Source organism: Thamnophis elegans, chromosome Z (genome assembly GCF_009769535.1).
Source record: "Thamnophis elegans isolate rThaEle1 chromosome Z, rThaEle1.pri, whole genome shotgun sequence".
NCBI classification, from domain to species: Eukaryota; Metazoa; Chordata; class Lepidosauria; order Squamata; family Colubridae; genus Thamnophis; species Thamnophis elegans.
In genome coordinates, this window is record NC_045558.1 from 98,316,835 (window position 1) to 98,344,276 (window position 27,442).

At 39.1% G+C, this 27,442-nt stretch overlaps 1 protein-coding gene across 3 annotated transcripts in view; it reads right to left on the bottom strand.

Moving 5' to 3' along the window:
* Window positions 1-7,936: 7,936 nt before the first annotated feature.
* LOC116523096 overlaps window positions 7,937-27,442 on the bottom strand; it is a 31,591-nt gene continuing 12,085 nt past the window's right edge. For all 3 annotated transcript variants that reach the window (XM_032238278.1, XM_032238279.1, XM_032238280.1), the window contains 5 exons: window positions 23,892-24,007; window positions 20,654-21,834; window positions 16,966-17,073; window positions 13,248-13,294; window positions 7,937-9,545 (listed from right to left, as the gene is read on the bottom strand). In XM_032238278.1, coding sequence (XP_032094169.1) covers window positions 9,488-9,545; window positions 13,248-13,294; window positions 16,966-17,073; window positions 20,654-21,834; window positions 23,892-24,007 — 1,510 coding nt within the window. In that variant the 3' untranslated portion in view covers window positions 7,937-9,487. The remainder of the gene's footprint in view (window positions 9,546-13,247; window positions 13,295-16,965; window positions 17,074-20,653; window positions 21,835-23,891; window positions 24,008-27,442) is intronic.

Here is a 27,442-nt window from a genome sequence, read left to right on the forward strand (position 1 = left end):
TCCAACCTGTCTGGATTTAACTGACTTGGAATTGTGTACTCTACAGGTGAAACTTGAAAAATTAGAATATTGGCAAAAGTTCATTTATTTCAGTAATGCAACTTAAAAGGTGAAACTAATATATGAGATAGACTCATTACATGCAAAGCAAGATAATTCAAGCCATGATTTGTCATAATTGTGATGATTATGGCTTACAGCTCATGAAAACCCCAAATCCACAATCTCAGAAAATTAGAATATTGTGAAAAGATGCAATATTCTAGGCTCAAAGTGTTCCACTCTAATCAGCTAATTAAGCCATAACACCTGCAAAGTGTTCCTGAGCCTTTAAAAGGTCTCTCTGTCTGGTTCAGTAGAAATCACAATCATGGGAAAGACTGCTGACTGACAGTTATGCAGAAAACCATCATTGACACCCTCCATAAGGAGAGAAAGCCTCAAAAGGTAATTGCAAAAGAAGTTGGATGTTCCAAAGTGCTGTTTCAAAGCACATTAATAGAAAGTTATGAGGAAGGAAAAAGTGTGGAAGAAAAAGGTGCACAAGCAGCAGGGATGACGCAGTCTGGTCAGGAAAAGGTCATTCAAAAGTGTTGGGGACTTTCACAAGGAGTGGACTGAGGCTGGAGTCAGTGCATCAAGAGCCACCACATACAGACGGATCCTGGACATGGGCTTCAAATAACGCATTCCTCTTATCAAGCCGCTCCTGAACAACAAACAATGTCAGAAGTGTCTTACCTGGGCTAAAGAAAAACAGACCTGGTCTATTGCTCAGTGGTCCAAAGTCCTCTTTTCTGATGAGAGCAACTTTTGCATCTCATTTGGAAACCAAGGACCCAGAGTATGGAGGAAGAATGGAGAGGCAGACACTGCAAGATGCTTGAAGTTTCCGCAGTCTGTGTTGATTTGGGGAGCCATGTCATCTGCTGGTGTTGGTCCACTGTGCATCATTAAGTCCAGGGTCAAAGCAGCCGTCTAACATGAATTTTTGGAGCACTTCATGCTTCCTTCCGCAGACGAGCTTTATGGGGATGCTGACTTCATTTTCCAGCAGGACTTGGCACCTGCCCACACTGCCAAAAGCACCAAAACCTGGTTCAATGACCATGGGATTACTGTGCTTGATTGGCCAGCAAACTCGCCAGACCTGAACACCATAGACAATCTATGGGGCATTGTCAAGAGAAAGATGAGAGACATGAGACCGAACAATGCAGAAGAGATGAAGGCCGCTATTGAAGCATCCTGATCTTCCATAATACCTCAGCAGTGCCACAGGCTGATAGCTTCCATGCCACGCCGCATTGAGGCAGCAATTGCAGCAAAAGGGGCCCAAACCAAGTACTGAGTACATACGCATGCTTATACTTTTCAGAGGTCTGATATTTTTCTATGTACAATCCTTGTGTTATTGATTGCATATAATATTCTAATTTTCTGAGATTGTGGATATTTGGGTTTTTATGGGTTGTAAGCCATAATCATCACAATTATGACAAATCACGGCTTGAATTATCTTGCTTTGCATGTAATGTGTCTATCTCATATATTAGTTTCACCTTTTAAGTTGCATTACTGAAATAAATGAACTTTTGCACAATATTCTAATTTTTTGAGTTTCACCTGTATAATGTGACTAACAGCCTCCCTTTGATCACTCTCTATGTGCAGGAACCCAGTCAGCCATAGGGGACTCATTGCGTGTAGCATATTTGTTTACACAGAAAATATTTTCATTTGAAAATCCAGCAGACTTTCCAATGGGAAGGGGATTTCAAACATCTTTAGTCCATTGGAGTTTGTCCCTAAAGTGCATTTTCATTATCATTGCAAACTTAATCAGATCAGTACATTAAAGGTCACTACATGTGATTTGAATTGTGGGTCTCACATGGAATCTGTCCACCCGCCATGTGTGGCAAAGCATTCTTTAAATCATGAGATCCCATCTAAGATTAATCATCATTCTGTGAGGACAGCTGAACTGGAACTAGAAGGTGAGTTGTGTTCAGGGTCTGTTGATGGGTGGAGATGATTTACTTTCATAACAATTTACCCTTCCTCCAAATGTTCCTCTTAAGAAAGGGCTTAGTTGGCTGGAATGAGAGAGAGAGAATCCCTACCTAAGAGGCCTTATTTTATACTTCATTGAGAAATCTCCCATCAGCCACATTTCAAGGATGCTGAATTTAGGGCCGATATCCCAGGAGGTTTTTACTGCTTGAAAGTGGGATTTACATGTTGTAGAGCAGGAGTGTCAAACTCAATTTCATTGAGGGCCACATCAGGGTTGTGCTTGATTTCAAGGGGCTGAGATGAATGTGGTCACGGTGGGCCTAGTCAGCTCAACATCATACATGTTGGGAGTCTGGCCCGAGTGCTCTGCCAGCAAAATAGGGCTCCTGAACTCTTTTCAGCTGCAATTGCTTCCTGCAACCTCTGCCAGCAAAAATACACACAGCCCTCCTCATGAGCTCTGTTTTCACTGGTAAAGGCACCATGGGCTGGTTCTTCACTGTTTCCAGGGCAGCCCCACGGGGAGGATCCGGCCTGTGGGTGGGCTGTGAGTTTGACACCCCTGTTTTAGAGGCATGTACATCTGACTTCAGGGAAGGAATGAGTAAGTCATTAAGGGAAGATTACACTCTCCTGAGACAGAGGAAGATGGCACAAGGAAAGAAAACCTTAAAATTACTTTCAAAAACCCAATGCGGTCTAGTGGTTTAGTCACCTATTTATATGCCAGGGGACTTGAGTTCTAGTCATACCTGAAAGCCAGCTGGGTGACGTTAGGCCAGATTCTAACTCTCAGCCCAATCCACCTCACAGGGCTGTGGAGAAAATAGGAAGGGGAAGAAGTATTAGCTATGTTCTCTGCGTTGTTTTTTATAAGCAATAATAAAAAATGGGATAAAAATCAAGTAAAATAACCTTACTTTGATTTTGATTGATACAAGACCACACCAAGAGAAACTTGGAATGTTTCTTCCTTACGACAATAAAGAATATTTCTGGAATCTCTGCTGTACCTGCTTCTTAACCTCACCTACCTTGAAGGAGTGGCACATGCATAACATTTTTCTCTCAGCTTTTTTTTTTTAAAAGCATACCATAAAAGCTTAGGTGTCATCAGTAACAGTGTCAATTCCAGCTGGGTTTGCTGATTCCTTTCAGACAGATATTGCTTACCTGCCTCGCAGTATCTAAAAAATGAGCTTCTGTTCCCTGTCACACCTGCCTGGCCCTTTTCCCAATGTTTCAGAGGAGCAATCTCCTCAGAGAGAGGATGTCTCAGCTGGCCAGCATTCAGAAGCCCCAGTCTCCATCCTGTCTCAGGTACAGTAATTAGCAGGTCTACTGCTTAATGAAAACTCCATCAGGTCGGTCGAATGTTCCCGTTCCCTGCACCCTCCTGAGGATGTTAATAATGAGGATCTTGAAGTGAAGAAAACATGGGGCTCAAAGTTTTGATTGTTTCAAGTGATCTGACCTAGGCCTCCCAAGAGCATGAAGGAAACAACTCATCCTGACAAAAACCTTTATTAATTTACTGTGAATTCTGCTCATTCAAGTACAGCAAAGTTTTTCAAAGGAGGATTTACAGTCACAGACCTTATCTGGCTTGGAGAGCTGCCAGGCCGATATCTGCAAAACTTGGCAAGGAGTCTCGGACAGTTATGAGCCAATTAAGTGAACTAATTTTCTCCTGCAAACTCCATCCCCTTTCGCTCCTCTTTTATTTCCTCTGGGAGGGGCCATTCATTGTCCACCTGTGGCTGTACTCCCAAGTTGACCCCTGTTCTTTAGTTGTTTGCTTTGTCTGGAAACTGTGCAATGTGCACACTGGGAACAGGCTCCAGCTGTTTGTCTGCCTCACTGATGTCTGACTCTGAAGGCAGCTGATAACTGGCATACAGCTCTGGCCCCCTCTCCACCTCCGACATCAGAGCCTTCCCCAGACTCCAGGACTGGCCAATGTTTCTTGCCAACTTCCTCACTGTTCGAATGTGCTGCCAGCTCTGCTGGTGGGCCACAACATCAGGCATAGGGAGGTCCTAAGATACAACAGGCCTGATTGATTTTTCAAATGGAGGTTGGACAAAAGAATGTCAGGAATCCAATCTCTTATTTGTCCTTCCTGGCTTGCTTCAACATGCTCAGCTAATTAACGTCTCTGTGTTCTGGCTTTGTGTAATGCACGAAGCTGTAAAGAAATATTTTTCAAACTTTGGCAATTTAAAATGCGTGGACTGAAACTGCCAAAATGCTAACTGGGGGAATTCTGGGAGCTGAAGTCTACAAATATTAAACAATTGTCAAGTTTGAAAACACTGCTACTACCTAAACAAGCTGTTGTTTGTGCCAGCTGACCTATAATAAACAAAGTGAACACTAGGAGATAGCATGCTGCGCAAACATCACCACTGAGATTGCTGTGTTCATGTCCCATAATGTCAAAATACGTAAGTAACCCATCACAAGGCACAGGCTGGCAGTTTTTGGTCACGGCTGGCTGGCTCAGGAGCTCCTGATGGATTGGAGTCACCAAAGAGATTTAGCTCATAAGAACACTGTTGAAAGCTTGTTGTACCTATTTGCAAAATGACTGTCATGGTTGCATGGCTAATTTCTGCATGAATATGGATATCAGATTATGTTTAAACTAAGTGGTTGGCATTACTGAACTATAGTAATGTTGAGTCTAGGGCACGACTTACAAAGTCCAGTTGAAATAACTTTTTTAAAGTCAGTTTTGCACCTAATTCCAGCTAGTTAATCTTAACAACATTGTAAAAATCAATTTAGATTTTTCAAGGTTTAAGTTGGCTCTCCCCACTACAGTGGGATCTTTATCTGCAGGACTGAATCACCGACCAAAACTGGAACGCTTTTCTGTAATCCAGCCAATACTTCTATGATTTAGATATTGTAAAGGTTCGCATAGGACATTGTAAACTTGAGTTTTTCCTCAGGCATTAGAGATAGGATCAAGGGAGCTCAATATATGTATGTATGCTTGTTTTATTGATTTTACGTCTCCGCTTCCTCGATATGGATATGAGGAGACAGAAAAAACAGTAAACTGACAACTTCTGACCAGAAATCCACACACAAACTAACTAAATTCTGAACTTCACAAGCAGCCACCCCACAGCACATAAAAGAAGCTGGGTCCAGACCCACATTAAGAGAGCCAAAACACACGGCAGCATCAGATCCCCAAGAAAAGCAGAGGAGAAATGTCATTTCAACGTTTTCCTCCCCAATGGCTGTCCCAGGAACTTTACATTGTGATACCTGGCATTTGAACCCTAGAAAACCACACAGTGAGAGGCAACACGGAAAACAGTCCTGCCAAACATCAAAGGAAAATCAGGAGTAGCTGCCAGTCTACTGCAACCCCTAGGATTAACAACAGCACACAAACCCACTTTCACTCTCAGACAAGAACTAACAAACATCAAAGGCAGACCACGGAAGAAAGACAGCACCAACTTAATATACAAAATGAACTTAAAACTTGTAACCAGCTCTATGTTGGACAAACAGGATGACAATTAAAAACAAGAATTTATAAGCACCAGCTGGCAGTCAAGCCCATCATGCACACAAATTCACTGAAGCCTGGCATTGAACCAATGAATCCATCAACAAGCACATCGACTTTGGAGGAGGAGCCAATGTCACGATGATATGGATGTGCAGTCTCGATGCTCCAAGACCGCAGCCAATACTTTTGCCGCTGGATGGTCCAATCGGACCTAAACCGTCCCGCAGAGATGGTGAACAGGAAGAATACGTCTTGCTGATCTCAGGGACATCACAAAGTCTCTGATGGATCCAATAGAAGTTCTCCAAGCCGGCGACAAAAAATCCAGCCATTAAGCTGATGAAGTTGGGGCGGCTCCAAAACGGAAGGATACAGAAAGCGAAAGTGTTTCCAGCTGGTGAGGAATTTTTGCCATTTTAAAAGAGACTGCCTATAAAAAACGTAAAGTTAATTTAAATTTGAGAACAGAAGAAACAAGCGGCAGAATTAAACTTTGAATGGTTTTAGACAGTGGGTTATCTTACTTTTTAAAGAATTTATGCAAGCCTTTTAAAACAAATGGATTAAGTTTTCTTCTATTTTTTTCTGCTATTATTATTCTTTGTAACCTATGGACTAAAATTGTACTTCTTCACTACTGTGGGGTTTTTTCCTCTTTTGATTTTGATTTTTTTATTTTTATTTTATTTATGATTTATAGGTCGCCCTTTTCCCTGAGGGGACTCAGGGCGGCTTACAATACTTTTCTTTTCTTCTCTAGTCCATTCAAGAATTTGACTTTTGTTTAAACAAAGAAAATTGTTACAACAGAGGGAAAGAAAAGCGCTGAGGCTCAGAGGCTGGAAGTTTGTGTATTGGAAACAAAACACTCTTACTTTCCACACTGATTATTCTGGCTGGGCACTTCAAGGTCTCACTGTTTGTTTATACAGAGTGATAAGAAGAAAAGCATACAGATGTTCTTTTGAAGTATATCTTTAAACAGAGAAAAGTGAAAATAAGATCTTATTGTGAATTTATGTTTAATCCTGTAGAAATCTTCTAAGCCAGAGCAGCAGTGTTTGTCAGCTGGAGATAATGTCACAACTTCAACAGCAGAAAGAAACTTTAAGCCTGCAAAAGATATTGTTAGAAATTCAGAAATTATCAAATACATTTGAGAGAACGGAGAAGAAGTTGGAAAAGTGAGAGCATCTAACAGTAAAATATGATGAAGAAGTTGGAGATATTTATCAAGTGGAAGAAGTGGAGGTTAGAATCCTAAAAACCGAAGAGAAAATGATCATACAGAAATTAAATCCACTGATATCTATGGTAATTGGTTTGTGTCTGGAAATGGAAAGCGTGGAACACTGAAAGAGGAATTAAATGGAGGGGAACTCTACCCCAGATGGCAAGATACAGAAGAAAAAAACAAAATAATTTATGGATTTAAAGAGAGAAATTTTATTAGCAACATCATTGATAGCACCACCCACAATTAAAGATAAGCTGATTAAGGAAATAGAAGAAGGGCATCAAAATTACATGAGAGACTTAATAAGCAATGAGTTGCTAAGAGGAGTCTGTACAAACTTGATTAAGGAGATGCTTAGAGGATTGATACCACAAATGGCAGAAGACATGAGACTGTTTTGCTACTGGAAAGATACAGGTTGATAGATAGAAGTACATAATTTAAAACTAGTTAAAGTTAGTGAAATTTAGTGACAATAGATATAGTCAAATAAATAATTGATGATAATAATATATACATATGAATTGTTATGATAAGTAATAATTGGATATGAATATTTGAATGGTACCCATGAAAGGAAGATTAGAAATCTTTTTGGTTATATATAAAGGCTAATAAAAAAGAACTGTTAAATTTGGTTAAATTTTGATTATAAGGGGGAAATTCATGTTATGATACAGGATACAGTCAAATAAAGGAGGGATAATGATACAAAGGAAAATATATATGTATGGGTACAACATAAGGAAACTGGATGTAAATGGTAAACAGTGATTTGATAAGGAGGATTAGAAATTTTTGTTAGTAGATATTATGGATGTTTAGCTAGAATAGGCCATAAGGATTCAGTGTTATTGGAGGATTTTAGAAATAGCAAATGAAAGCCAGTATGTGGTTATGTTTTAAATCTTGATATATTTTATGATGAAGGATGTTTAAACAATTGTAGTCAAATGAAAATGGAGGTATGATGATGGTAATATGTATAAATATTGGAGTTAAAATACTTGAGTTAATATGAATTATGATTGATGACTGTGGAAGAGATGCACGAAAAATTTGTAACCAACTGATACACTTTCTACAGTATGTAAAAAAGGAGGATTATTTGTGTTGTGTTTGTATTGAAAATTAAAAATAAAATAATTTTTTTTTAAAAAAACAAGCACATCGACTTTGAACTATCATATTAACCAATAAGGAAACAGACTACCTGAACCACCAATCGGCAACAGAACCGACCACCTCCTTACCAGTTGAATTTCATGCCCCATAAACCAATCACATGACCAATTGACCAAAATACCAAACAGCACCTATATAAGCAGAGAAGAAATTAAACAAGACACTTTATTCAAAATCCCACTGAAGATGTTACCTAGTCTGGGAGCCAAACAGAATGCTTAGAGAACAGACTACTGCCAAAACTTAAACCTGAGCTACAAATGTTCTCAACAATTTCTAATACGATGTGTGTGCATGTATGTTTAAAGCAGAGGTACCTAAACCTTTTGGGAAGTGGGCTACACAAGTGGTAGACAAGAGCGCAAGTGCACAAAGCTGCATTTGCGCAAATGGCAAACACACATACACAAAACCATCCCCTCTCCCCAGGTCTGCAGAGCCAGAAAAGTTGAGGACTGCTGGTTTAAAGTATTCATTCAGTTCTGAATGGCGTTATCACAGAGTTTCCTGGTCCAATGTTGCCCCATAGAACCTCAGCAGCTTCTGTGACAAGAAATAAACATTCTTCATCAGTTTTGGCTGATAAGCTAGTTCTGATTTTTCCCACAGGTGACAAATGGCATACTCTTCATCCTGATGTGATTATCTTCCACAGTGTATTGTTTTTAAGGATCTTGAAATTTTGGTTGGCCAAAATAACGCTACAAGATTTTTTAAAGAGACAGACCAATTTGCCATGCTACTCCAGTGATTTATTAGCTGCACATAATGTTTCTGGGCTCTACATCCATTGCTCTTTTGAATTGGGACCAACCTTTTAGAAATCTCACATCTCAATTTGTACCCTGAAAACCTTCTCAGAGGTTGTTTTCAGGTGCTCCTGACAAATGAAGTGAGGAAAATACCGCAGAAAGTTTTCACTAAAAAAAAGGAGAATAGTCTTATAAAGCTAATTCTGTTATTTTGCTATCAAGTGGATATTGTTTTATTCCCCAACTTTTTAATATCCACTACGTTTTCATTTTGGGCTGTAAATGTTGTGAATTCTTAGTCGCACTATGAGTTTCATTTCACTCACTGCTACTTTTTTTACAATTTATAGTCATATTTATAATTACAGATATACTTTATTGTGTCATTTGGGAACCTGAAAATATTATTAAACATTTTATAGAGATGCAACAAATAAATGAATACATACACGCGAAGGTAAGCTTGGCTCCGTACAAATGTCACGTGAAGGTTCTACACAGTTGTAAAGCAACTTTCTGGCACCAGGAAACCTATAGATGTTATCACTGGTAGTCACTATGGCCATGTGCAGTAATAAAGTTAGCCTAACAGAAGTGCAGTTGTTCACAGTGGGATAATGGCAATTCTGAAATGTTTTTAAGCATTAGGTCAAAGACAGCAATAAATTTTTTACATCAGATAATATATTTAATAATATTCAATATAAACCACAAAATAAAATTTTACAGTGGTTTAGGTGATAAACAGCTCTATTCCAACTATATACGATCATAGTATGATAGGTTTTCTTCACCTCCCTCTTCCTCTCCTAAACTTCTGTAGATATAAAAAGAACAAAAAAAATGGCATTACAATGTGCTTATTGAACTACTGGTAGATAATCTTCCAATCAGTCCATTCAACTTTTGTCAAGTATTATCATTGTAGTAGATCTAATATCCTTATTCTCAGATGCTTCTAAAATAATTATCTATATAGTACTGTAAATCTATATATGATAGATCTATATACGGTACCACTATTTTTCTGAGGAGAGAAAGAATTTTGGCATTTCTTAGCTATCGAATTTCTGCCATGCTGAATAACTAGAGCAGAAGAGAACAACTGCACACAGCAAAGATCAAAGGAGTCCTAAGTCAGGCCTGTCACAATTCATTCTGCTTCTCTATTACTCCTGCTTGGCTTTTCCTATTGTTCAAGCAGCTAAAGGTAGGAAGATAATAGAAAATCAAAAAGGTAAAGGTTTCCCCTGCCAGTCAAGTCTGACTCCTTTGCCTGCTCATCTGTTTCTTAACCGAGGGAGCCAGTGCTGTCTGAAGGCACTTCTCTGGTCATGTGGCTACCATGACTATACACCAAAGGCACACGGAACACCCACTGGAGTGGTACCTATTTATCTACTTGCTTCCACTTGCTTTTGAACTGCTTGGTGGGCCGGTAGCTGGGGCAAGCTACGGGAGCTCATCATATCAGACGGCGCTCGGGTCTTGAACCCAGGCTTTCAGGTTTCCAGCTGACAAGCTCAGTGTCTTTAACAACTGAGCCATTGTGCCCCCTCAATAGAAAGTTAAATTTTTTAAAATTTTCATGTAAGTCAATGACGTTGCCAAAAAGAGCTTGAAAACAATATTGAGGGATTATGAATAACTAGGCAGGATGGCAAGACTTCAAGTGATGCTTTCATCCATATTTACAACAAAATGGACCTGTTGCTTCTAATAGCATCAACAATGTTGCCACTATTTGCTTTCCTATCGACTTTTCCTGCATATTTTGCCAAGAGCTTTATTGGGACCACACACTGCCTCGTAGGAAGTGAACTCATTTACGCAGTTTCCTGCGTTGCCACAAAACATGAAACCATAAATTAGCCAACTGCATTTTGGCCTAGCATGTCATGTGAACCCAGCCTAAATATGGTTGCCAAGAGGTCAATTTGGGTCTTGGGAAAGTTAATAGCAATAGCAATAGCAGTAGACTTATATACCGCTTCATAGGGCTTTCAGCCCTCTCTAAGCGGTTTACAGAGAGTCAGGATATTGCCCCCAACAATCTGGGTCCTCATTTTACCCACCTCGGAAGGATGGAAGGCTGAGTCAACCCTGAGCCGGTGAGATTTGAACCGCTGAACTGCTGATCTAGCAGTAACCTGCAGTGCTGCATTTAACCACTGCGCCACCTTGGCTCTTACAGTTAAGTGTAAGAAGTTGCTAATACAACTTCTTTGCTAAGTTGCTAAGTTAAGTGTTCTAGAAGTTGCTAATACAGAATGCAGGATGAGAAGCAGTCTCAACAACACTTTGGTAGTCAGCCACGCTAAGAAAAGGGGGCTCGGTATCCACCCATGGAATCGCCTCTTGACAGCATTGCTTTCTATCTGTGGTAGAGAGGGAAAGAGAGAAGTGAAGCTCTAAGGTGAACAGTAAAACAGAGGCTTCGTATCGGCCTTCCAATGGGGCTGAGGGAGAGTTTCTTTCTGTGCTCAAGCTTCTTTTTCGTGACCTGCTTGAATGAAAGTAATCACTTACAATATTAATAAATGTTGTAAGCTGCCTGGAGTCACTTATGTGTTTAATGAATTAAACAATGAAATGCATCACTGTTTCTCCGTCCCAGTAAACAAACAAATTTTATGTGCTAAATAGAATTATTTCTACAGGTAGGAGGAATAAAATGGATTCCACTAAAAACAGAGTTCTGTTTATTCCTAGTAAACCAGTGTTTGGAAGGATTCTTACTGCGGCATCCAAATGTAAGTTTTCTTAGGAGTAAAACAATATAATCTCTGGGGTATATCTGTGAATTGGTTATATAGACTCAGGATGCATATTTTGGTATTAAAACCCCAGAATTGTAACAGGCAAAACACAATACTATCTTGCCTACTAAGATATTTTAACCAGTCCTTTGAGTTTTTGTTGATTTTCCATTTCCTACTCTTTCTCAACAGCCTGGCATCTTTTTCTCCAGTTTACCAACTCAGCCTCATCCCGTACCTTACTTGCTGCCTTGAGTAGTACAGCTAATTCTGTTGCAAGATACTACCTTTTTTTCTTTGCCAGAATGCAAGAATTGACTTCAAAATCTGCATTTCTAGATACTATTAAATCAAGCTAATATGAAAACATAATTATCTATTTTAGCATACATTGGAAAAAATGACACCCCCCCAACTGAATATATTAAGAGAACCTGGAAAATCAGGTATACATATGCAAATTCTTATATTCCCTCCCTGAATTGCAATGTTGCTAGGCTACATTTTTTAGAAAGGTCTTATATTTTTTCTGAGATCTAGATATGACAAACATAGGAAAAGCACTTAAAAATTGAAGCTTGAAGCTAATTTTTTCGTATCTGCTAACTGTACTTTTGCTTTGTATGTTCTATATTCCATCAAAGAAGCCACACAAAGTCTTCTTGGTGGGGGAAAAAACCCTCCATTCCCTCTTTATATTCTTACCCATTTGTATTAGAGAGCAATAACAGGGTTAAAAAAATAATAACTATTTATTACTTATTATAAAAGGTCATTATTTTAAAAGATTTATGTACCCTTTATTTGTTCTTGGTTTGTAGTCAGCAGGTTTTGCAAATAAATATAACACACAATTTTGCAATACCTGTTTGACCTGAAGAGAACTTCAGGTTCAGGTTTCTGAAGAGAACTGTATGCAAGCTACGTGAAGAGATAATTTCTACATTTCATAATTTACAGACGCTAACTGATCATGTCTGAGGCATTGCCTGAACAGAAGCAGCAGCAGCCTGATCGATGAATTCCTTGTCATAGCTTCTTTTGTATGGTTTTAGGCTACAAAAGCAAGCCGAGATTTCAAGGGCATTCCAGTGAAGGGCAATGCTTTAATTTTAATCTCACTCTGAATTTGACGTGATTTTTAACACATTTTATTATTTTATGTTTCATTTAAGTTTTCATGCTATTTTAACCTTATAGCACTGCTCTAGCAGAGTGCTTTATTAATTTACCAAGCATTTCCGTTTCTAAAAAGAAAGATTTGTACATAGGTGACCAGAAATTTTCCGACTGTTCTTTAAAGAGCTAATATAGGATCCAATTTAAACACAAATGCAAAAATAAAACTGTTAGAATCAGATAGACAGAAAAACTATAGGAACTTTTATCCACATGTATGCAACAGAAGCCATACAATAAGTGTACAGTGAAAGGAGCATCTGTTCCTTTTTCTAATATGTTTTTGATACTCGAGAATTGGGAAAGGTAAAAACTGCCTTTAAATGGGAAAACCGAAAATCTTTTGAAAAAACTATTGCAGTGAAGGATAAAAAGAATCACTTTCAACTAGGATGAATACAATTATGAGGGACGTATGGAACTTTCTCCAATCCACAAACCCTATATGCACTGGATTAAGCAAGTTATGATACTTTTTACATATTAGGAATCATGTAAATGTGGATCTGCAGATGCATTCTGAACCGCTTCAAACAAATTTAAAGAGAAACAATTCTGACTTGCACACTGAGGCTACTTACACTTTCTTTGGAGTGCCTTTGGTTCCTCTTCTTCTGTTCCTGAGGTACTGGTAAAAAATTAAATGTAAGTATTGCTCTGGCAGCAGTTTGAATGTTTTACCTGCCCAGTTTGGCCTAGTCATTTGTTTGTTTATCAAATTTAATTGCCACCCATCTTGTTTCAAGGCAACCCTAGGTGCTTTATCACATTAAAGGTATTAAAACCATTAAAGATAATTATTTCTAAGATGCTAAAAATAAAGTTACAATCAAAGATAAAATTAATAAATAATCACCAAAAGGTAAAACTGAGGGAGGAAATGCACTGGGTGGGAGGTTGGATTGTCTCTTAATTAATCAACCAGCTCAATGTGATGCTCCCCCATTGGGGGCCCCACACCGTCTGGCAGAGGCAGGTCTTCAGGCCTTTATGGAAGGTCAGATAGGTGGGATGTTCCAAAGGGCAGGAGCTACAGCAGAGAAGGTCCTTCTCCTGAACCTCACTAGCCAAAATTCCTTGACTGATAGAGCCTGCAGCATATCTCCTCTGCTGGTGTGAATGGGGTGGACCAGTCCCATTGGGGTGGGATGGTTACTCAGGTAACTTGGACCAATGCCATGCAGGCCTTTAAGAATAATAACCAACACTTTGAATTGCACCCAGAAGCAAACCAGCAACAGTGCAGCTTGCAGATCAGTGGTGTAACACGTGCCCCCCAAGAACTGCCATAGCAACTCTGCATTAGTTGACATTGGTATGTAAGATTGCTTCTTGTATGGCTTCTACAAGCATTGGATATATTTTAGTCTTTTACTTTGTTTTCTTCGTCCCTCCAACTGCTGTCAGGAGGATTTTATGAATGTGACATGAGCAAGAAGGTGCTCTTTCATCTCACATTGTGGTTTCTTCTGTTAGGGTTGGAGAAAAGTCAACCTCATATCTAGGCCTTCTTATTCAAGTCCCAGTCAATCGGAATTCACTTTCCAGGTAAATGAATTTGTGGCAGAAGAGAACAGCATCAAAAGTATTGTGCAAGGCACTTCTCCATTCCTATTACGCCAGAACGCAAATAAATTGTGTAGCATTAACTCAATTCAATTTCAGTTAAAGAGAATGAGAGGCTTTCACATACCGTATTTTTTGGAGTATAAGATGCACCAGAGAGGAAGGAGGAGCTGACGTCGCAATGACACAACATGCGATCTTGGAGCTCCAAGATCACAGTCGATACTTTTGCCGCTGGACGGTCCTTTTGGACCTAAACCGTCCCGGAGAGACGGTGACAGGGAAGATTACGTCCTGCTGATCTCAGGGACACCGCAAAGTCCCTGATTGATCCAGGAGAATCTCTTTTTGCTGGCGACAGAAGCGCAGCCATTGAAGCTGCTGAAGTTGGGACAGCTCCAGAATGGGAGGAAAACGGAAAGAGAAAGTGTGTCCATCTGGTGAGGAAATCTTATTATTATAAAAGAGACTACCCCCCCCCCAAATTAAAGCTAAATTAAATTTGAAAACAGAAGAGAACAAGCGGCAAAATTAAGCTATACTAGACAGTGTGGTTATCCTTTTTTAAAATTTTCTTTTATAGATGGAACTTTTGCAAATGTTTCCTATTCTTTAAATTGAATGGATTAGTTTTTCTTCTACTTTTTACATTATTTTTTTTATACCAATGGATTAAAATCTTTTTTCTTATTTTTATAATGCTGGAATGGATTTTTTTTTTTTTTTTGCTCCATTTAAGAATTTTGTTTTCTTTAAGCCTGGAATATAAAGAAGTTATAAAAGGAATGCAAAGAGGGCTGTAATAACAGAGGGAAAGGAAGTAACACTGCCACTTGAAGGCTGGAGGCTTGGAAATATTGTCTTTTTTCTCTTTGATCATTTGACTTTGCATTTCAAGGTTCCTCAGCTTGTTTACAGAGAGTGATAGTGAGAAGAACATGGATTGTTTATGCAGGTGCTCTTCGGGAGCTTTATTGGCAGATAAAGATGCACTGAGTATAAGACGCACCAAGATTTTGAAGAAGCAATTTTTTTAAAAAGTAGGTAAGTAGATAGAGGGATAGAGAGAGAAATACAGTAGGTAAGTAGGGAGAGAGAGTAGTTAGGTAGGTAGGTAAAGGGATAGAGAGAGGGAGAGAGATAGAAACAGAATAGATAGGTAGGGAGAGTGAGTAGGTAGGTAAGTAGATAGAGGAGGTGTATATATATATATATATATGTATGTATGTATGTATGTATGTATGTATGTATGTATATATGAGAGAGAGAGAATTACAGTAGGTGGGTAGGTAGATAGAGGGAAGGAGAGAAATACAGTAGGGAGGGAGGGAGAGAGAGAGTACGTAGGTAGGTAGATGTTTCCAGGTGTATCTATCCATGTGCTGGAGAAGGAAATTGCTGACAACCTGCAGCACCTAAGACTTGTTTCTGCTGTCACAGCACTTGATCAATGTAATTCTCATCAATAACTCTAACTAAAGAGCATTCCAAAAGGGAAAAAAAAGTTTTTGCACTCTGCAAACCTCCCCAAAACGGCCCATTTTTTGTGAAAACAGGCCCGTTTTTTTCAAATAAAAGGCATGAATAGCCTTGGGGGGGTGAGCTTGCAGAGTGCTCCTGGGGGGGGGCGCAAAAACAAGCAAAAAATGGTCCTTTATTTGCGAAAACGGGCCCATTTTTTGTCAAAAAATATTACATGCATAGCCTTATGGAGGCTTATAGAGTGCTGCTGGGGGCTGGGGGCAAAAAACGACCCATTTTTTTCATTTCTGTTCTCCCCAGCAGCTCCCTGAAAGCCTCATAAGGGTATGCATGGCCATTTTTGTGAAGGGGGTGGGACTCCGGGAGGCAAAAAAATGCTGTATTTGATGTATAAGACGCACCCAGATTTTCAGCCTCTTTTTTGAGGAAAAAAGGTGCGTCTTATACTCCAAAAAATACGGTAATCTTTTTTCATGGGTGCCAAAATAAATAAAGCCTGCCTCCCACTCTCTGCTGCTCAAATTTGGGAGCAAATTATTTTGAGTAGTTTCCTGCACTCAGCTAGAAACTCTCATTTGGGGGAGGGAAGTCTGAAAAGAATGCTGATTTTTCTTTTGTAGTTTCAACCAGGTTAGCAAAGTGCTAGGACTTGGAAGCAATATTTTAATGACTGACTTTCTGCTTCCCCGGACCTGAAGTTTTAATCCAAGAAGAAAGGTGTGATTGTGAGAGATTAATGTAAAGATTTTTCACATTGAGAAAAAAGAATCAATGACTGGCACAGGAAACAATGTATTTTTCAATGTTTCTCAGTAAGAAACTCTTCATTTTCTCTATCTTCTGTTTGTAAAACAGCTTCCAACATGGTCTTGGTAGCCTAAAAAGAAGGTCCTATTGACCAAATCAAGCCCACCAGGCCCCTTATCAGAATTGGAGATGAGATGAATCCAAGCTCAATATACCCATTTAGTTAACCCAATTTGCCTCCCTCACCAATAATGGTATAAACATCAGTTCCAGTCTTTCTTTTGATGTTACGATATCATTGCCACATCTCTTGTGGCTCTTTGAGGTTGAACATATTGTATTACATCCTGCGGAAGCAATATGGCTGTCTCAAATTACAGTGTTCAAGGAAATATTAGCAATCTATTGAAAGTTTGAAGAAGTTTATCTTTTCATTATTGGACTTTGAGATATGGTAGGTTAAAAGAACATTATAAGGATCTCCAGAGAAATATTATAGCTTACCATAATCAAAATAATCATTGCAATGATAACCATTATCAACACTGCCACCGAAATACCCAACAGCAACTTTTTGTAATACTCAAATTGTGGAATTTCCTGCCATGCTATCTGCAAGGTTAAACAAAGAGAAAGAAAATGGAAGATGAGTCTTCATGTATTTCAACATCTTCTCCATCCTGACTAATAATATAGAGAGCAACATGTACTTATAAGTATGTATCAGGCTGCCCTAAAACAGCTTGGTAGTTAGTTAGTATTGGCTTACCGTATTTTTCGGAGTATAATATGCATGGGAGTATAAAACGCACCAAGCTTTTGAAGAGGCAAATTAAAAAAAAAAGTTTTTGCACGCTGGAGACCTCTCAAAAAGGGCTGTTGTTCGCAAAAACAAACCCATTTTTTAGTCAAAAAAAGGGCATGCATAGCCTTTAGGAGGCTTATCGAGTAAGGTGACCAGATTTTAACATTGGTAACGCGGGACACCATTGACCGGGGTGGTGGTTATTGATTAAAAATTTGGTCCAAAACCAAAATCCTCTTTCTTGACAGCGCTTTCAAGAAAGAGGCTTTTGGCTGCATTAGACATGCACACCCCCCAAAGAATCTCAGACAGACAAACAAGCAGCTTCCCCACCGTGGGCTTTGTTCTTAACTGACAGCGGGCAAAGGGAATAGAGAGAGGCGGCGACGAGGCTGCCTTTTGCGGAGAGCAGGAGCTTCGCCAACCACGGAAAGGTGCCCCAGGGCTGAGATCCAAGGCACACTTAACTAGGCGAGGAACTTGTGCGGACCCTCCGAGGCGTGGGAACTGAGGAAAAGAATGGAGGGGAGGGGGGGCGTGCAGAGAAGCGTGCCGAGCTGTCATCGGTGCTGCTGAAGCTTGCGAGGAGATCTTGAAGCTGAGGATCCCATGGCTGCAGAAACGGGGCTTTGATTTGGTGATTCTGGGATCAGTGGCCATGAGGGATTGGTAAGGATGACTGACGCTTTTTTCTTCAGCCCCAAACTGGGTTTGATTCCCAGCACACCTCTTGATTGGCTGAAGAGAATGTGATCCCATAAGGAAAGGAAAGTGTCTGAATTAGGACAGGCAAAGACAAGAATTCCCGCTTGAGGGAAACTCGGTGGGTTTAAATTGAAGTTCACCTGTTCTTCGTGGCAGCTGCCCTCAATTAGGGATCCCATCTAATTCAAGAGATCTTAATCCATTAATTGGCCATTTTAATGGCGGACATACTGCCGGAGCAGCCAAAAGGCTCTTTCTTGACAGCACTTGACAGTGTTGTTAGGGCCCAGGGATCAATTATCCCATAAAAATGGCCAATTTTTTGGCGGGTCCGCACAAGTTCCTCACCTAGTTAAGTGCGCCTTGGATCCCAGCCCTGGGGCACCTTTCCGCGATTGGCGAAGCTCCTGCTCTCCCCACAAAAGGCAGCCTTGTCGCCGCCTCTCTCTATTCCCTTTGCTCGCTGTTGGTTAAGAACAAAGCCCATTGTGGGGAAACTGCTTGTTTGTCTGTCTGGGATCCTTTGGTGTGTGTGTTTGTGTGTGTGTGTATGGCAGACATACCAGCAGAGCGGTATTGAAAGTGCTGTCAAGAAAGAGGCTTTTGGTTTTGCTCCAGGAAATCCAGGAAGGAACAGTCGCTACTTCTCTAGCCGAAGTATTTCCTGGAGCTCTATCGTACTGGGTCATCTTTTCCTATAAAAGGAAATTAAAGGGGGGGTCCGTTTTCTTGATTTCACATTTTAATATCTTCAATGAAAGTACTGAGACATAGAGAGGGGTTAGACAGTGTGTCTTTTGTCTTGCCCCGGTTAGGATTTCTTAAGCAAATCCACTGCGCTTTCAACATGAAGCCAAAATCGGGACTTTTTAAAAACGCCATGGGACGCGGAACAAATTATGAAAAATCGGGACTGTCCCACCAAAAGCAGGATGTCTGGTCACTTTATTATAGAGTGCTCCCAGGGGCGGCGGGGGGGAGGAGTTTTTTTGCTCATTTTTGCTCTTCACAGCCTCCAGCAGCACTCTGGAAGCCTCCTAAAGGCTATGCATGGCCATTTTGGTGAAGGGGCGGGGTTTCAGGAGGCCAAAAATGCTGTATTCAGTGTATAAGATGCATTCAGATTTTCAGCCTCTTTTTTGAGGGGAAAAACGTGCATCTTATAGGCCGAAAATAAGGTAATTTGAATATCTTAGCCCATATCATCCCACCTGTACAATTTTAGCAACAACTATAATCTAAACTCATAATTTAACGTTCACTTACTAATACATGTTTTAATCATGACTTATTATCTTGAACATAGAATCTTGGTTTATTAGTGGTTTATTATTTGGCATACCCAAGGCCCTTATCAATTCATGGTAAAACAAAGGCAAGTTTCAGAACTCTTGCTCCCCCTCTACAGTGACTTATAATTTTCCCTGGCAATTTTTTTGTCATCTAAAATACCGGACAGATGGAAGAATCTGGAGTCTATATGCCAAGCCATCTATTAGCACCACAAAACACCAATTTCATTTAAAAACTGTTATTATATTGGGTGGGGGAACCCCATAGGTAGAGTCTTATAAATGTATGCTCATAATAAATCCACTTTGGAATTATTAAATTACATTGAACATGCAAGACATACATTTTATAAAAGATAAGTTTACAAAACATAACCAAACTCTTCATAAATCACTGACAAACTGTAGTCCTATAAATATAGATGGGAAAATATTATTGCTGCTAGGACATGGAAGATACCATGTGTGTAGGGGTAAAATATTGATAAAAAGTAGCCAGGAAATAGATAAAACAAGTGATGATTACTTTCTGTATGTGTAGTACTGTGTATGGTTTATTGGAAAAATCATGATAAAAGCAAATCTTATTTAATATAGATATTATGCTTATTATTGTCCATGTTTCATTTCATCTACTATTTAAAAACTTTTTGCAAAATTTAGCATTAAAATATTAAGATATTTTTGATAATATTCATTCTGTTCCTTTGAAATATTATGTCAAATTTCAAAATCAGTTCATAAATTAGGACAGAGACGATGAGATATTATTATCATTATCATCACTGTTATCTTAGCACAGGGCACATTTGACTATGCCATTGTTCAGTGCATCCATTTTTTAATAGTCAATTATCATCTTTATGAAAGAAATATTGCAAACTCTTGCAGTTCTTCTGATCCATAAAAAAGCTCCCTTCTCTAGAAAAGTATATTTTGATCCATCTCCCTTTTAAAACCAATAACAGTTCTTATACATCTAGTTTTCTTAAAACCATATCATCATATCTGAAAATCCCTGATTTAATCCTGATGAACCACATTTTGCTTTTATTTTCACTTTAGCTTTGTGCTATACACCATTCTCCCAAGATACAGATCACCATTTGTAAGAACTTTACTTATATACACCTGTCGCTTTCCCTGCAGTGCAGACATGGAAATCAGACAGAGAAGTGTTCTTCGCCCGTACACATTACTTTTAACAACCCAACAAGCCTTTTATCTAAAAACAGTAATTGCCTTTACAGAAATGCATGTGCAATTAATATACACCAATTTGGTCTCCTGGAAAAAAAGAAAGACACATCTAGGCAATCAGAGATTTTTAAAACTCCTAATAGTGTACTTGTTGGGGCTACGTATCTAGATTTACTTATCTAACCTTTACCTCATCAGAAGGTTTCTCCATTTTTCTGGAGTTTGCCATAATCATATCATTTACATTCTCAGTGGGCCAAAAGTAGGAGTTCAATAGAACAGGTGTCTCCTGACTGCTTTTCACACTGAAGTCCTTCGTGAGATCCATTCTAGAGATTAATTCAGCACAAGCCATCTGGATAGTGGGCTCTCTGCAGTTCACATTGACAAGATGGATCAGGCAGTAAAAGAGTTTCCTGAAAAGAATTTCAGACTCCCTTGGGAAGACAGATGCCAACAATGTGTTTAACTCAACTTCATAGAGTTCATCCTGAAGCCAATTGTTAATGTTTCTCAAAAGACGAAGCAAAGGGAGAGCAGAGATGGTTTGTTCATGATGCTCCCAATGTGTCTCATGAGACAGTGTTATACCAGGCAAGTCTTCGTTCAAAGTTTCTGAGTCTTCAGCACCATCCTCAACTACCACAGAATCAGTGAAGGGAGGCAGTTTAGTTGGAAGATTCGAAATGGAGTGATTCTGTAAGGAATGAAGTGCTGCTAGAAGAAGCCTATTAAAGGAAACAGACTTCTGAAACTTTAGTTCCTTTGCTAGCTTCTCCCATCTTTCTGCCATGGTATACAAAACAAGTTTTCCTTGTTCTCCTGCAAGTTTTCTAGTTGCATTTGCAAATTCTAAGCTTTTTCTGAACAACCTATAAAATAACTCTTTTTCCCTTGGATTTTTTCCAAGCCAGTGATCCCTTTTTACCCTTTTCAGATGGTTCTTTAATTTTTTCCGATGGCTTTTATTGCTCAGGATGATGTTGCCATAATCTGGAATTTCTACAGGCAATTCCTTTTGGATCTCCAACCCTTGAGACTCCCCTTCGTTTTCTGCTAATTTTGCTTTGAGAGCCACCTGTAGCAAATTTGTTAACTTGTACAGTTTCTCCAGCTCTTTTTTATCAGACCACTTCACATCCACGTATTCATCAGGAATGAATCCATTGACTGATTGTAAATTATCTGGTATGTGTTGATGAAAATGGATACCTAAATGAGTACGTCCGTGAGTCACCATGAGTGATAGCGTGACATTATGTTGTTCAGGTTTTTCAGGGACAATATTTAGTATGTTGGTGGCATTTAATTTTCTAGTTTTCAGTACTTTCTTTACTTTATCTTCCATAGTTCCCCAAAGTTCTTCTTTCTCTGGTCAGAGAGAAGAAAAAGGAGGAGGGAAAAAAAGAAATCAGGATTTTTCTTTCATTGGTAGCAAATGCTATGAATGGAACAGATAACTGAGTTTATTGGATATAAATCAGTTTATTCAATTAGCATTAGATGTGGCCTACAGTTCAATCTGGTACCCATTTAACCCAAGATTAGTTCCAATTACTCTTAAGAAGATATGTTTCAAATTATACAATGGATGTTAAATAATCAGTGCAGGAGAACACTTTGACGCTTGGATGATTAGGTGATATTATACTCCAAAGGAAAATGCTAAAAAACCGGCTTGCTTGGCCTAACACAAGAGTTTGTGGTGACAATCTGTTTGAAAACTAGAACCATATAGCTACTCATGGTAGAGTTCTAACTGAGAAAGCAGAATTTGCCACAGATAATATGTGGTCATTATATTGATCAGGTTTGAGATATGGACTGTACCAGCCTTTCCCAACATGGTGTTTTCCACATTAGATTGAAAGCACAGATCATAGAAATCCTAGCTAAAGGCTATCTAGAAGGTATTAGATTGGACCACTTAAAATAATCTTTGGATTAAAATTAAAAAAATAAATCCTTTAAATCATAAATGTATCTACTGTTTTCTGCTAACTCAAGGCAAAATAATATGGGAAGATATCAGAGATAATATCTCATTATCACGTCATAAAATGGAGAAGGAAGAATAACCCTGAATTCCAGACATTTAGCTCCCTCGTAGTTAATGATACCCCATCATCTACTTCGCTTAGACTGAGCAATTAAGAATGATGGACTGGGTGACCAATGGTTCCAAGAAGGCAAGACCCAAAAAGACAATGTAAGATCTTTTCAATAATGATCGGAGGAACCCATGTGGCTATCGGGGGGAGGGGCTCTGTTATCTGGGGGTTTATTATCTTTGGTCTCGGATGGACTTGCACTAGCTCAGGCAGATCTGGTGTATAATCCGGGAGTTTTCTTGGACTCATCGCTCCTGCTTGAAGAGCAGGGGACAATTTTGCCGAGGAGGGCCTTTGCTTAACTTTGTGTTGTGGGCTAGTTATATTCTTTCCTGGATTAGATGCCGGAGGCTCTTTGCTTGGTCATTCACATGTTTGGACTATTGAATACTCTATATGGGGACTTTCCTTGAAAAGTATCTGGAAGTACCAGCTGGTCACAAAATATGGCTGTGCGAGTAATTTTGGGTATCCCCCAAGAGCTTGCAACACCCCTGCTGGGTGAGTTGCATTGGGTGCCAATTTGTTTTCAGGTCCAATTCATAGTTTGGTTATGACCTACACATCTATACATGACATGGGGTCAGATTACCTGCAAGTGTCTTTGCCCTATTGCATTGACCCATCCCACTCAGCCAGGCAGGGAGGATACGTTATGGATCTGATCAGTTAAACAATTTTGACTGGTGGGGTCCAGGAAGAGAACCTTCTCTGCTGCTGCCTCTGCCATTTCTCCCCACAGGTGGGGTGGGTGCCCATTGTGTTGGTCTTTCAGAAAAATCTGGAGACCTGGCTCTGCCATATTGCTTGGGGCTCAAGCTTGCTTGGAGATATTCATCCCCCCCCCCCATCTTTTTCACTTTGACTTTTTTACTATTTTGCCTCCTAATATTCATATGAAAATTTTATGTTTTTATATTTTACTTGCACACTGGCAAAGTTAGTCTCTGGGAGAGATGGATGTTTCCAATTTTGATAAAGTAAAATTTAAAAAAAATTAAAAGTGAAACAAAATGAAATAAAACAATCCTATCAGTGCCACAAGAGTTAATATCTGGAATTGGATACCAGAAATGATAAGAGAATTTAAGGGGGAGGAAAACCCTGTCTGGCTTAATCAATTTTATGCTGCATGCCAATGCTTAGTTATAGGTCAATTTAATAGACAATCAGTAATTTGTAAATAAATCATTCACATCTCTCACACTTGTGTATTGTTCTTTCCCTGGGGTTTTTTCTCCCTAAACCTAATTTACTTACAACTGTGAAAGGATTGGAATGGATACAAAATATTTTGGAAAAGAACTTTTGGCCTACCATAGTCAAAGGCATTTGCGACACATTCTTTGGGGCAATCCAACTTGATGGTATTAGACGTTTCAATGGTATCCTGATTTTGGCAAAGGCAGCAGGACAGTTTCCTAGGCAAAATACTGTGAATGAAAAAGGACAAGGGCTTCACAAATGTTTATTATTATTTCTACAAGCTACAGTTCTAGCCCTTTGAATTGGGTGCCAGGTTAGAACCAATGTTCCCTCTAATTTTTTTTCAGTGTGTGCGGAAAAGTATAGTGTTTGAGCGGTACATTTTCATGCCTGAGCACCTGAATTTTTTTCACAGATGTTTCACAAAGCAATTGATTTATAGGATCCGAATTGGAATGGAGAAAAATGGTTTTGTGTGTGTGTGTGTGTGTGTTTTGAGTGAGCGAGGGATCCGGTAAGAGAACTGCGCCTATTTAGAAATTATTGCATGATCAGTCAAAGATAAGAATGGGGACAGGTAGGGCAGTAGAGAGAAAGTGATAAAAAAGTGGGAGAGAGGAAGAAAGGAAGAAAAAAGGAAGAGAGACAAAAAGAGACAGAGAAGGAGAAAGGGACTGAAGAGTGGGAAAGAAAGAGAGAGAATGAGGGACAAAAGAAAGAGGGTGAGAGAGACAGAAAGAGACAAAGAGGAGAGAGAAGGGAGAAGGAGAGTGAAAGTGAAGGAAGAATGGAAAGGGAGAAAGAGAGACAAAGAGAAAGAGAGAGACAGAAAGAGAAGAGAGGAAGAGGAAAGAGTAACTGAGAACATCTCAGTTCAACCCTGAGGTGCAAATATTCTCTTTGGTAATTTTATTTGTCCATTTACTATCCAATACTCTCATTCCTCCTTAAGTTCATCAAGAATTCCCTTCTTTTTATTGAATTTATCATAATACCTTGAGAACAACTTTTTCAGATATAGCTTTACAGCTATTTAAAATATATAGTAATTTAGGTCAGGTTTTCAGAACATTAGTCTATTATAAGTCACTAAGTGCAAAGAAACGGAATTCAGAAAATTGGCTTCCCTTTTTGTAATTGCCTAATTTGTCTGCTTAATTTTCTACCTACATTTTTGATAACTGATATTCACTGAAGCCCATCATAGAAAGAAACCCTCCCTATGAACTTTGTTGGGTTTCCATGGAATGAAGTTTGATCTTTTTCTCAACCATACAGTAGCATATTCTTTCTAAGGAGGATATAATCAAGATAGTCCATAATTGCCTATCAATCTAACAGTATGGCGATTGACAATCTCTTTATATTTCAATTCTAACTCTTTCAGTCTTAAAGGTTTGGTGAGGAGAAATCCAAAAATTCTTTTAAAGAGGAAAACAAATGCTTGCACAATTGCACCCATGGAGACATGTATATATACACAATACAGAGAGAAACAAACTTAACAAAGTGTCATCAACTATCTCTCTCTCTCTCTCTCTTCCCCCCTCCCTCCTTCTCTCCCCCCCCCTCTCAACCCCCCCCCCCTTTCTCTCAGCTACTTTCTGCCTTGTGGACCTAGAACTGATTGCTGTCTCCAGGCTGGCTCTCCTCTCCTATTATCGTGGAAGGGATCTCACAAAAATCACTGCGTGGCAGTTGGAAACTGCTGCGCAGTGTTTTGTTGCCACGTGCACGGCCGCACACCCACGCACCTTAGAGGGAACATTGTTTAGAACAATCACAAGGAAAGCTCTCTCTCTGTCCATGTGGCTCAGAACTTGGTTGAAGTAATAAGGAGTTAAGATACAGATAACAAACTATGGTGATAATTGCTCTCCAGCATGTATAAGAATATCTATCTGACTACTAGTTGGATATTATATTTCTATGCAGCATTAGACAGTAAAGAGGATGAAGCAGAGAGCCATTAGGAAAAGGGACTCATTATTAGATTTAAGTTGTGCAGGCAGGAAAACAAGAACTGAGGGGAAAGTTTCTTAGGCCTTGTGTATCTAGAATTTTCCAGATATTTATGCAGGCTGGTATCACAACTTACAGATTCTTCTTGAATTCAGAATTTAGGTACAATAGTAGAATCTTGCTGGAATTTGGCTTTATCGGATCCTTGTACATTTAAGCAGTACAATTGCTCAGGAGTTAATATGCTGAGATTGTCAACTGGAAAGCTCCCTCGGCTAAGAAACCAAGATGAGCATCTTTCCTACAGTCAGACTCAACTGGACAGGGAAACCTTTATATTCACTTTTGGTACATTTAACACATCAGTGCTATCTAACTTTAGCAGGCAAGTAGGTCTTAGCCCTACTTCCCAAGGTCTTTTTAATTAGAAAGAACCTTTGCCTCTAGCTAAAGTATATGCTCTGTATGCTGAAATTTTCATGCCAGAAAACAGAAATTCCACAGAGAAACAAAACTTTTTCGTAATGTTTAGAATTGGTAAGGAGAAAAGGATGAAATTGCGATGTGTGTAAAAACAAAAGTATACATCAGTTCAATCCCTGATAATTTCAAGTGGGACTGGGAAAACATTAAAACTTTAAAACTACTGTGTTTCCCCAAAAATAAGGCAGGGTCTTATTTTCTTTTGACCCTCAAAATAAACAATTGGCCTTATTTTGGGGGAGGTCTTATTATTTTTGAGATGTAGGAGGTGGCGAGTGTGGTCACCTCACAGCTGCTGCTGTGTTGCAATATTTTCGGGGAGGGCTTATTTTCATGGGAGGACTTATTTTTGCTCATGCGCTCAAAAGCCTGATTGGGCTTATTATTCGGGGAGGTCTTATTTTCAGGAAAACAAGGTATCAATCAGCAGTTATGCTCACATCATATTTTTCATAGTAAACTGAGTCACAATTAATTTAATTAAATCTAATTTCTGGGCTCACATGACACTGTGACTCATAAAGCATTACACAGATGGTGTTTTCACAACATTATCGTCGTTGGTGTCGAATCTTACCAACCACATAGACAACACATAGACAACTAACTACTTGTATTGTGTTCTATGTTCCCCTTTTGAGTTGTTCGCCGCCCCGAGTCCCTCCCGGAGAAGGGCGGCATACAAATAAAATAAATCCTAAATCCTAAGACTTTATCCAGGATGATCTGTTCCCATATGGCTTCTCAGGTCTTCCAGTAATACATCAATCACTGCTGCAATCTAGTTTATTCATATTTCTGCTGAGCATCCCCTTTTCTTTTGTTCCATATTTCCTAGCATTCAAGAGAGCTGGGTCCTCACATAATATGTCCAAAATATGATAATATGGACTTGGCAATGCCTTGAGTAAAAAATTCTGGATTGATTTGTTTTAAGATCTGTTTCTTTTCTTGGTTATCTGTGATATTCTCAGGGGTGTTCTCCAACATCAAAGTTCAAAAATATCAATATTATTTCTACATTATTTCTATAAAGTCCAGCTTTCACTTGATCTTTGTAGATGTTGACAGATCAAGGATCTGAACATCTTTTCCACGTTCTTCATTACTTCCTTATCAGGTGCTAGGCTATTGTATATTTCTTGATGGCTAATTCCTTTATTGTTGATAATTAATCTTAAAATGCCAAGCTATTGATCACTTCAAAATCTTCATAA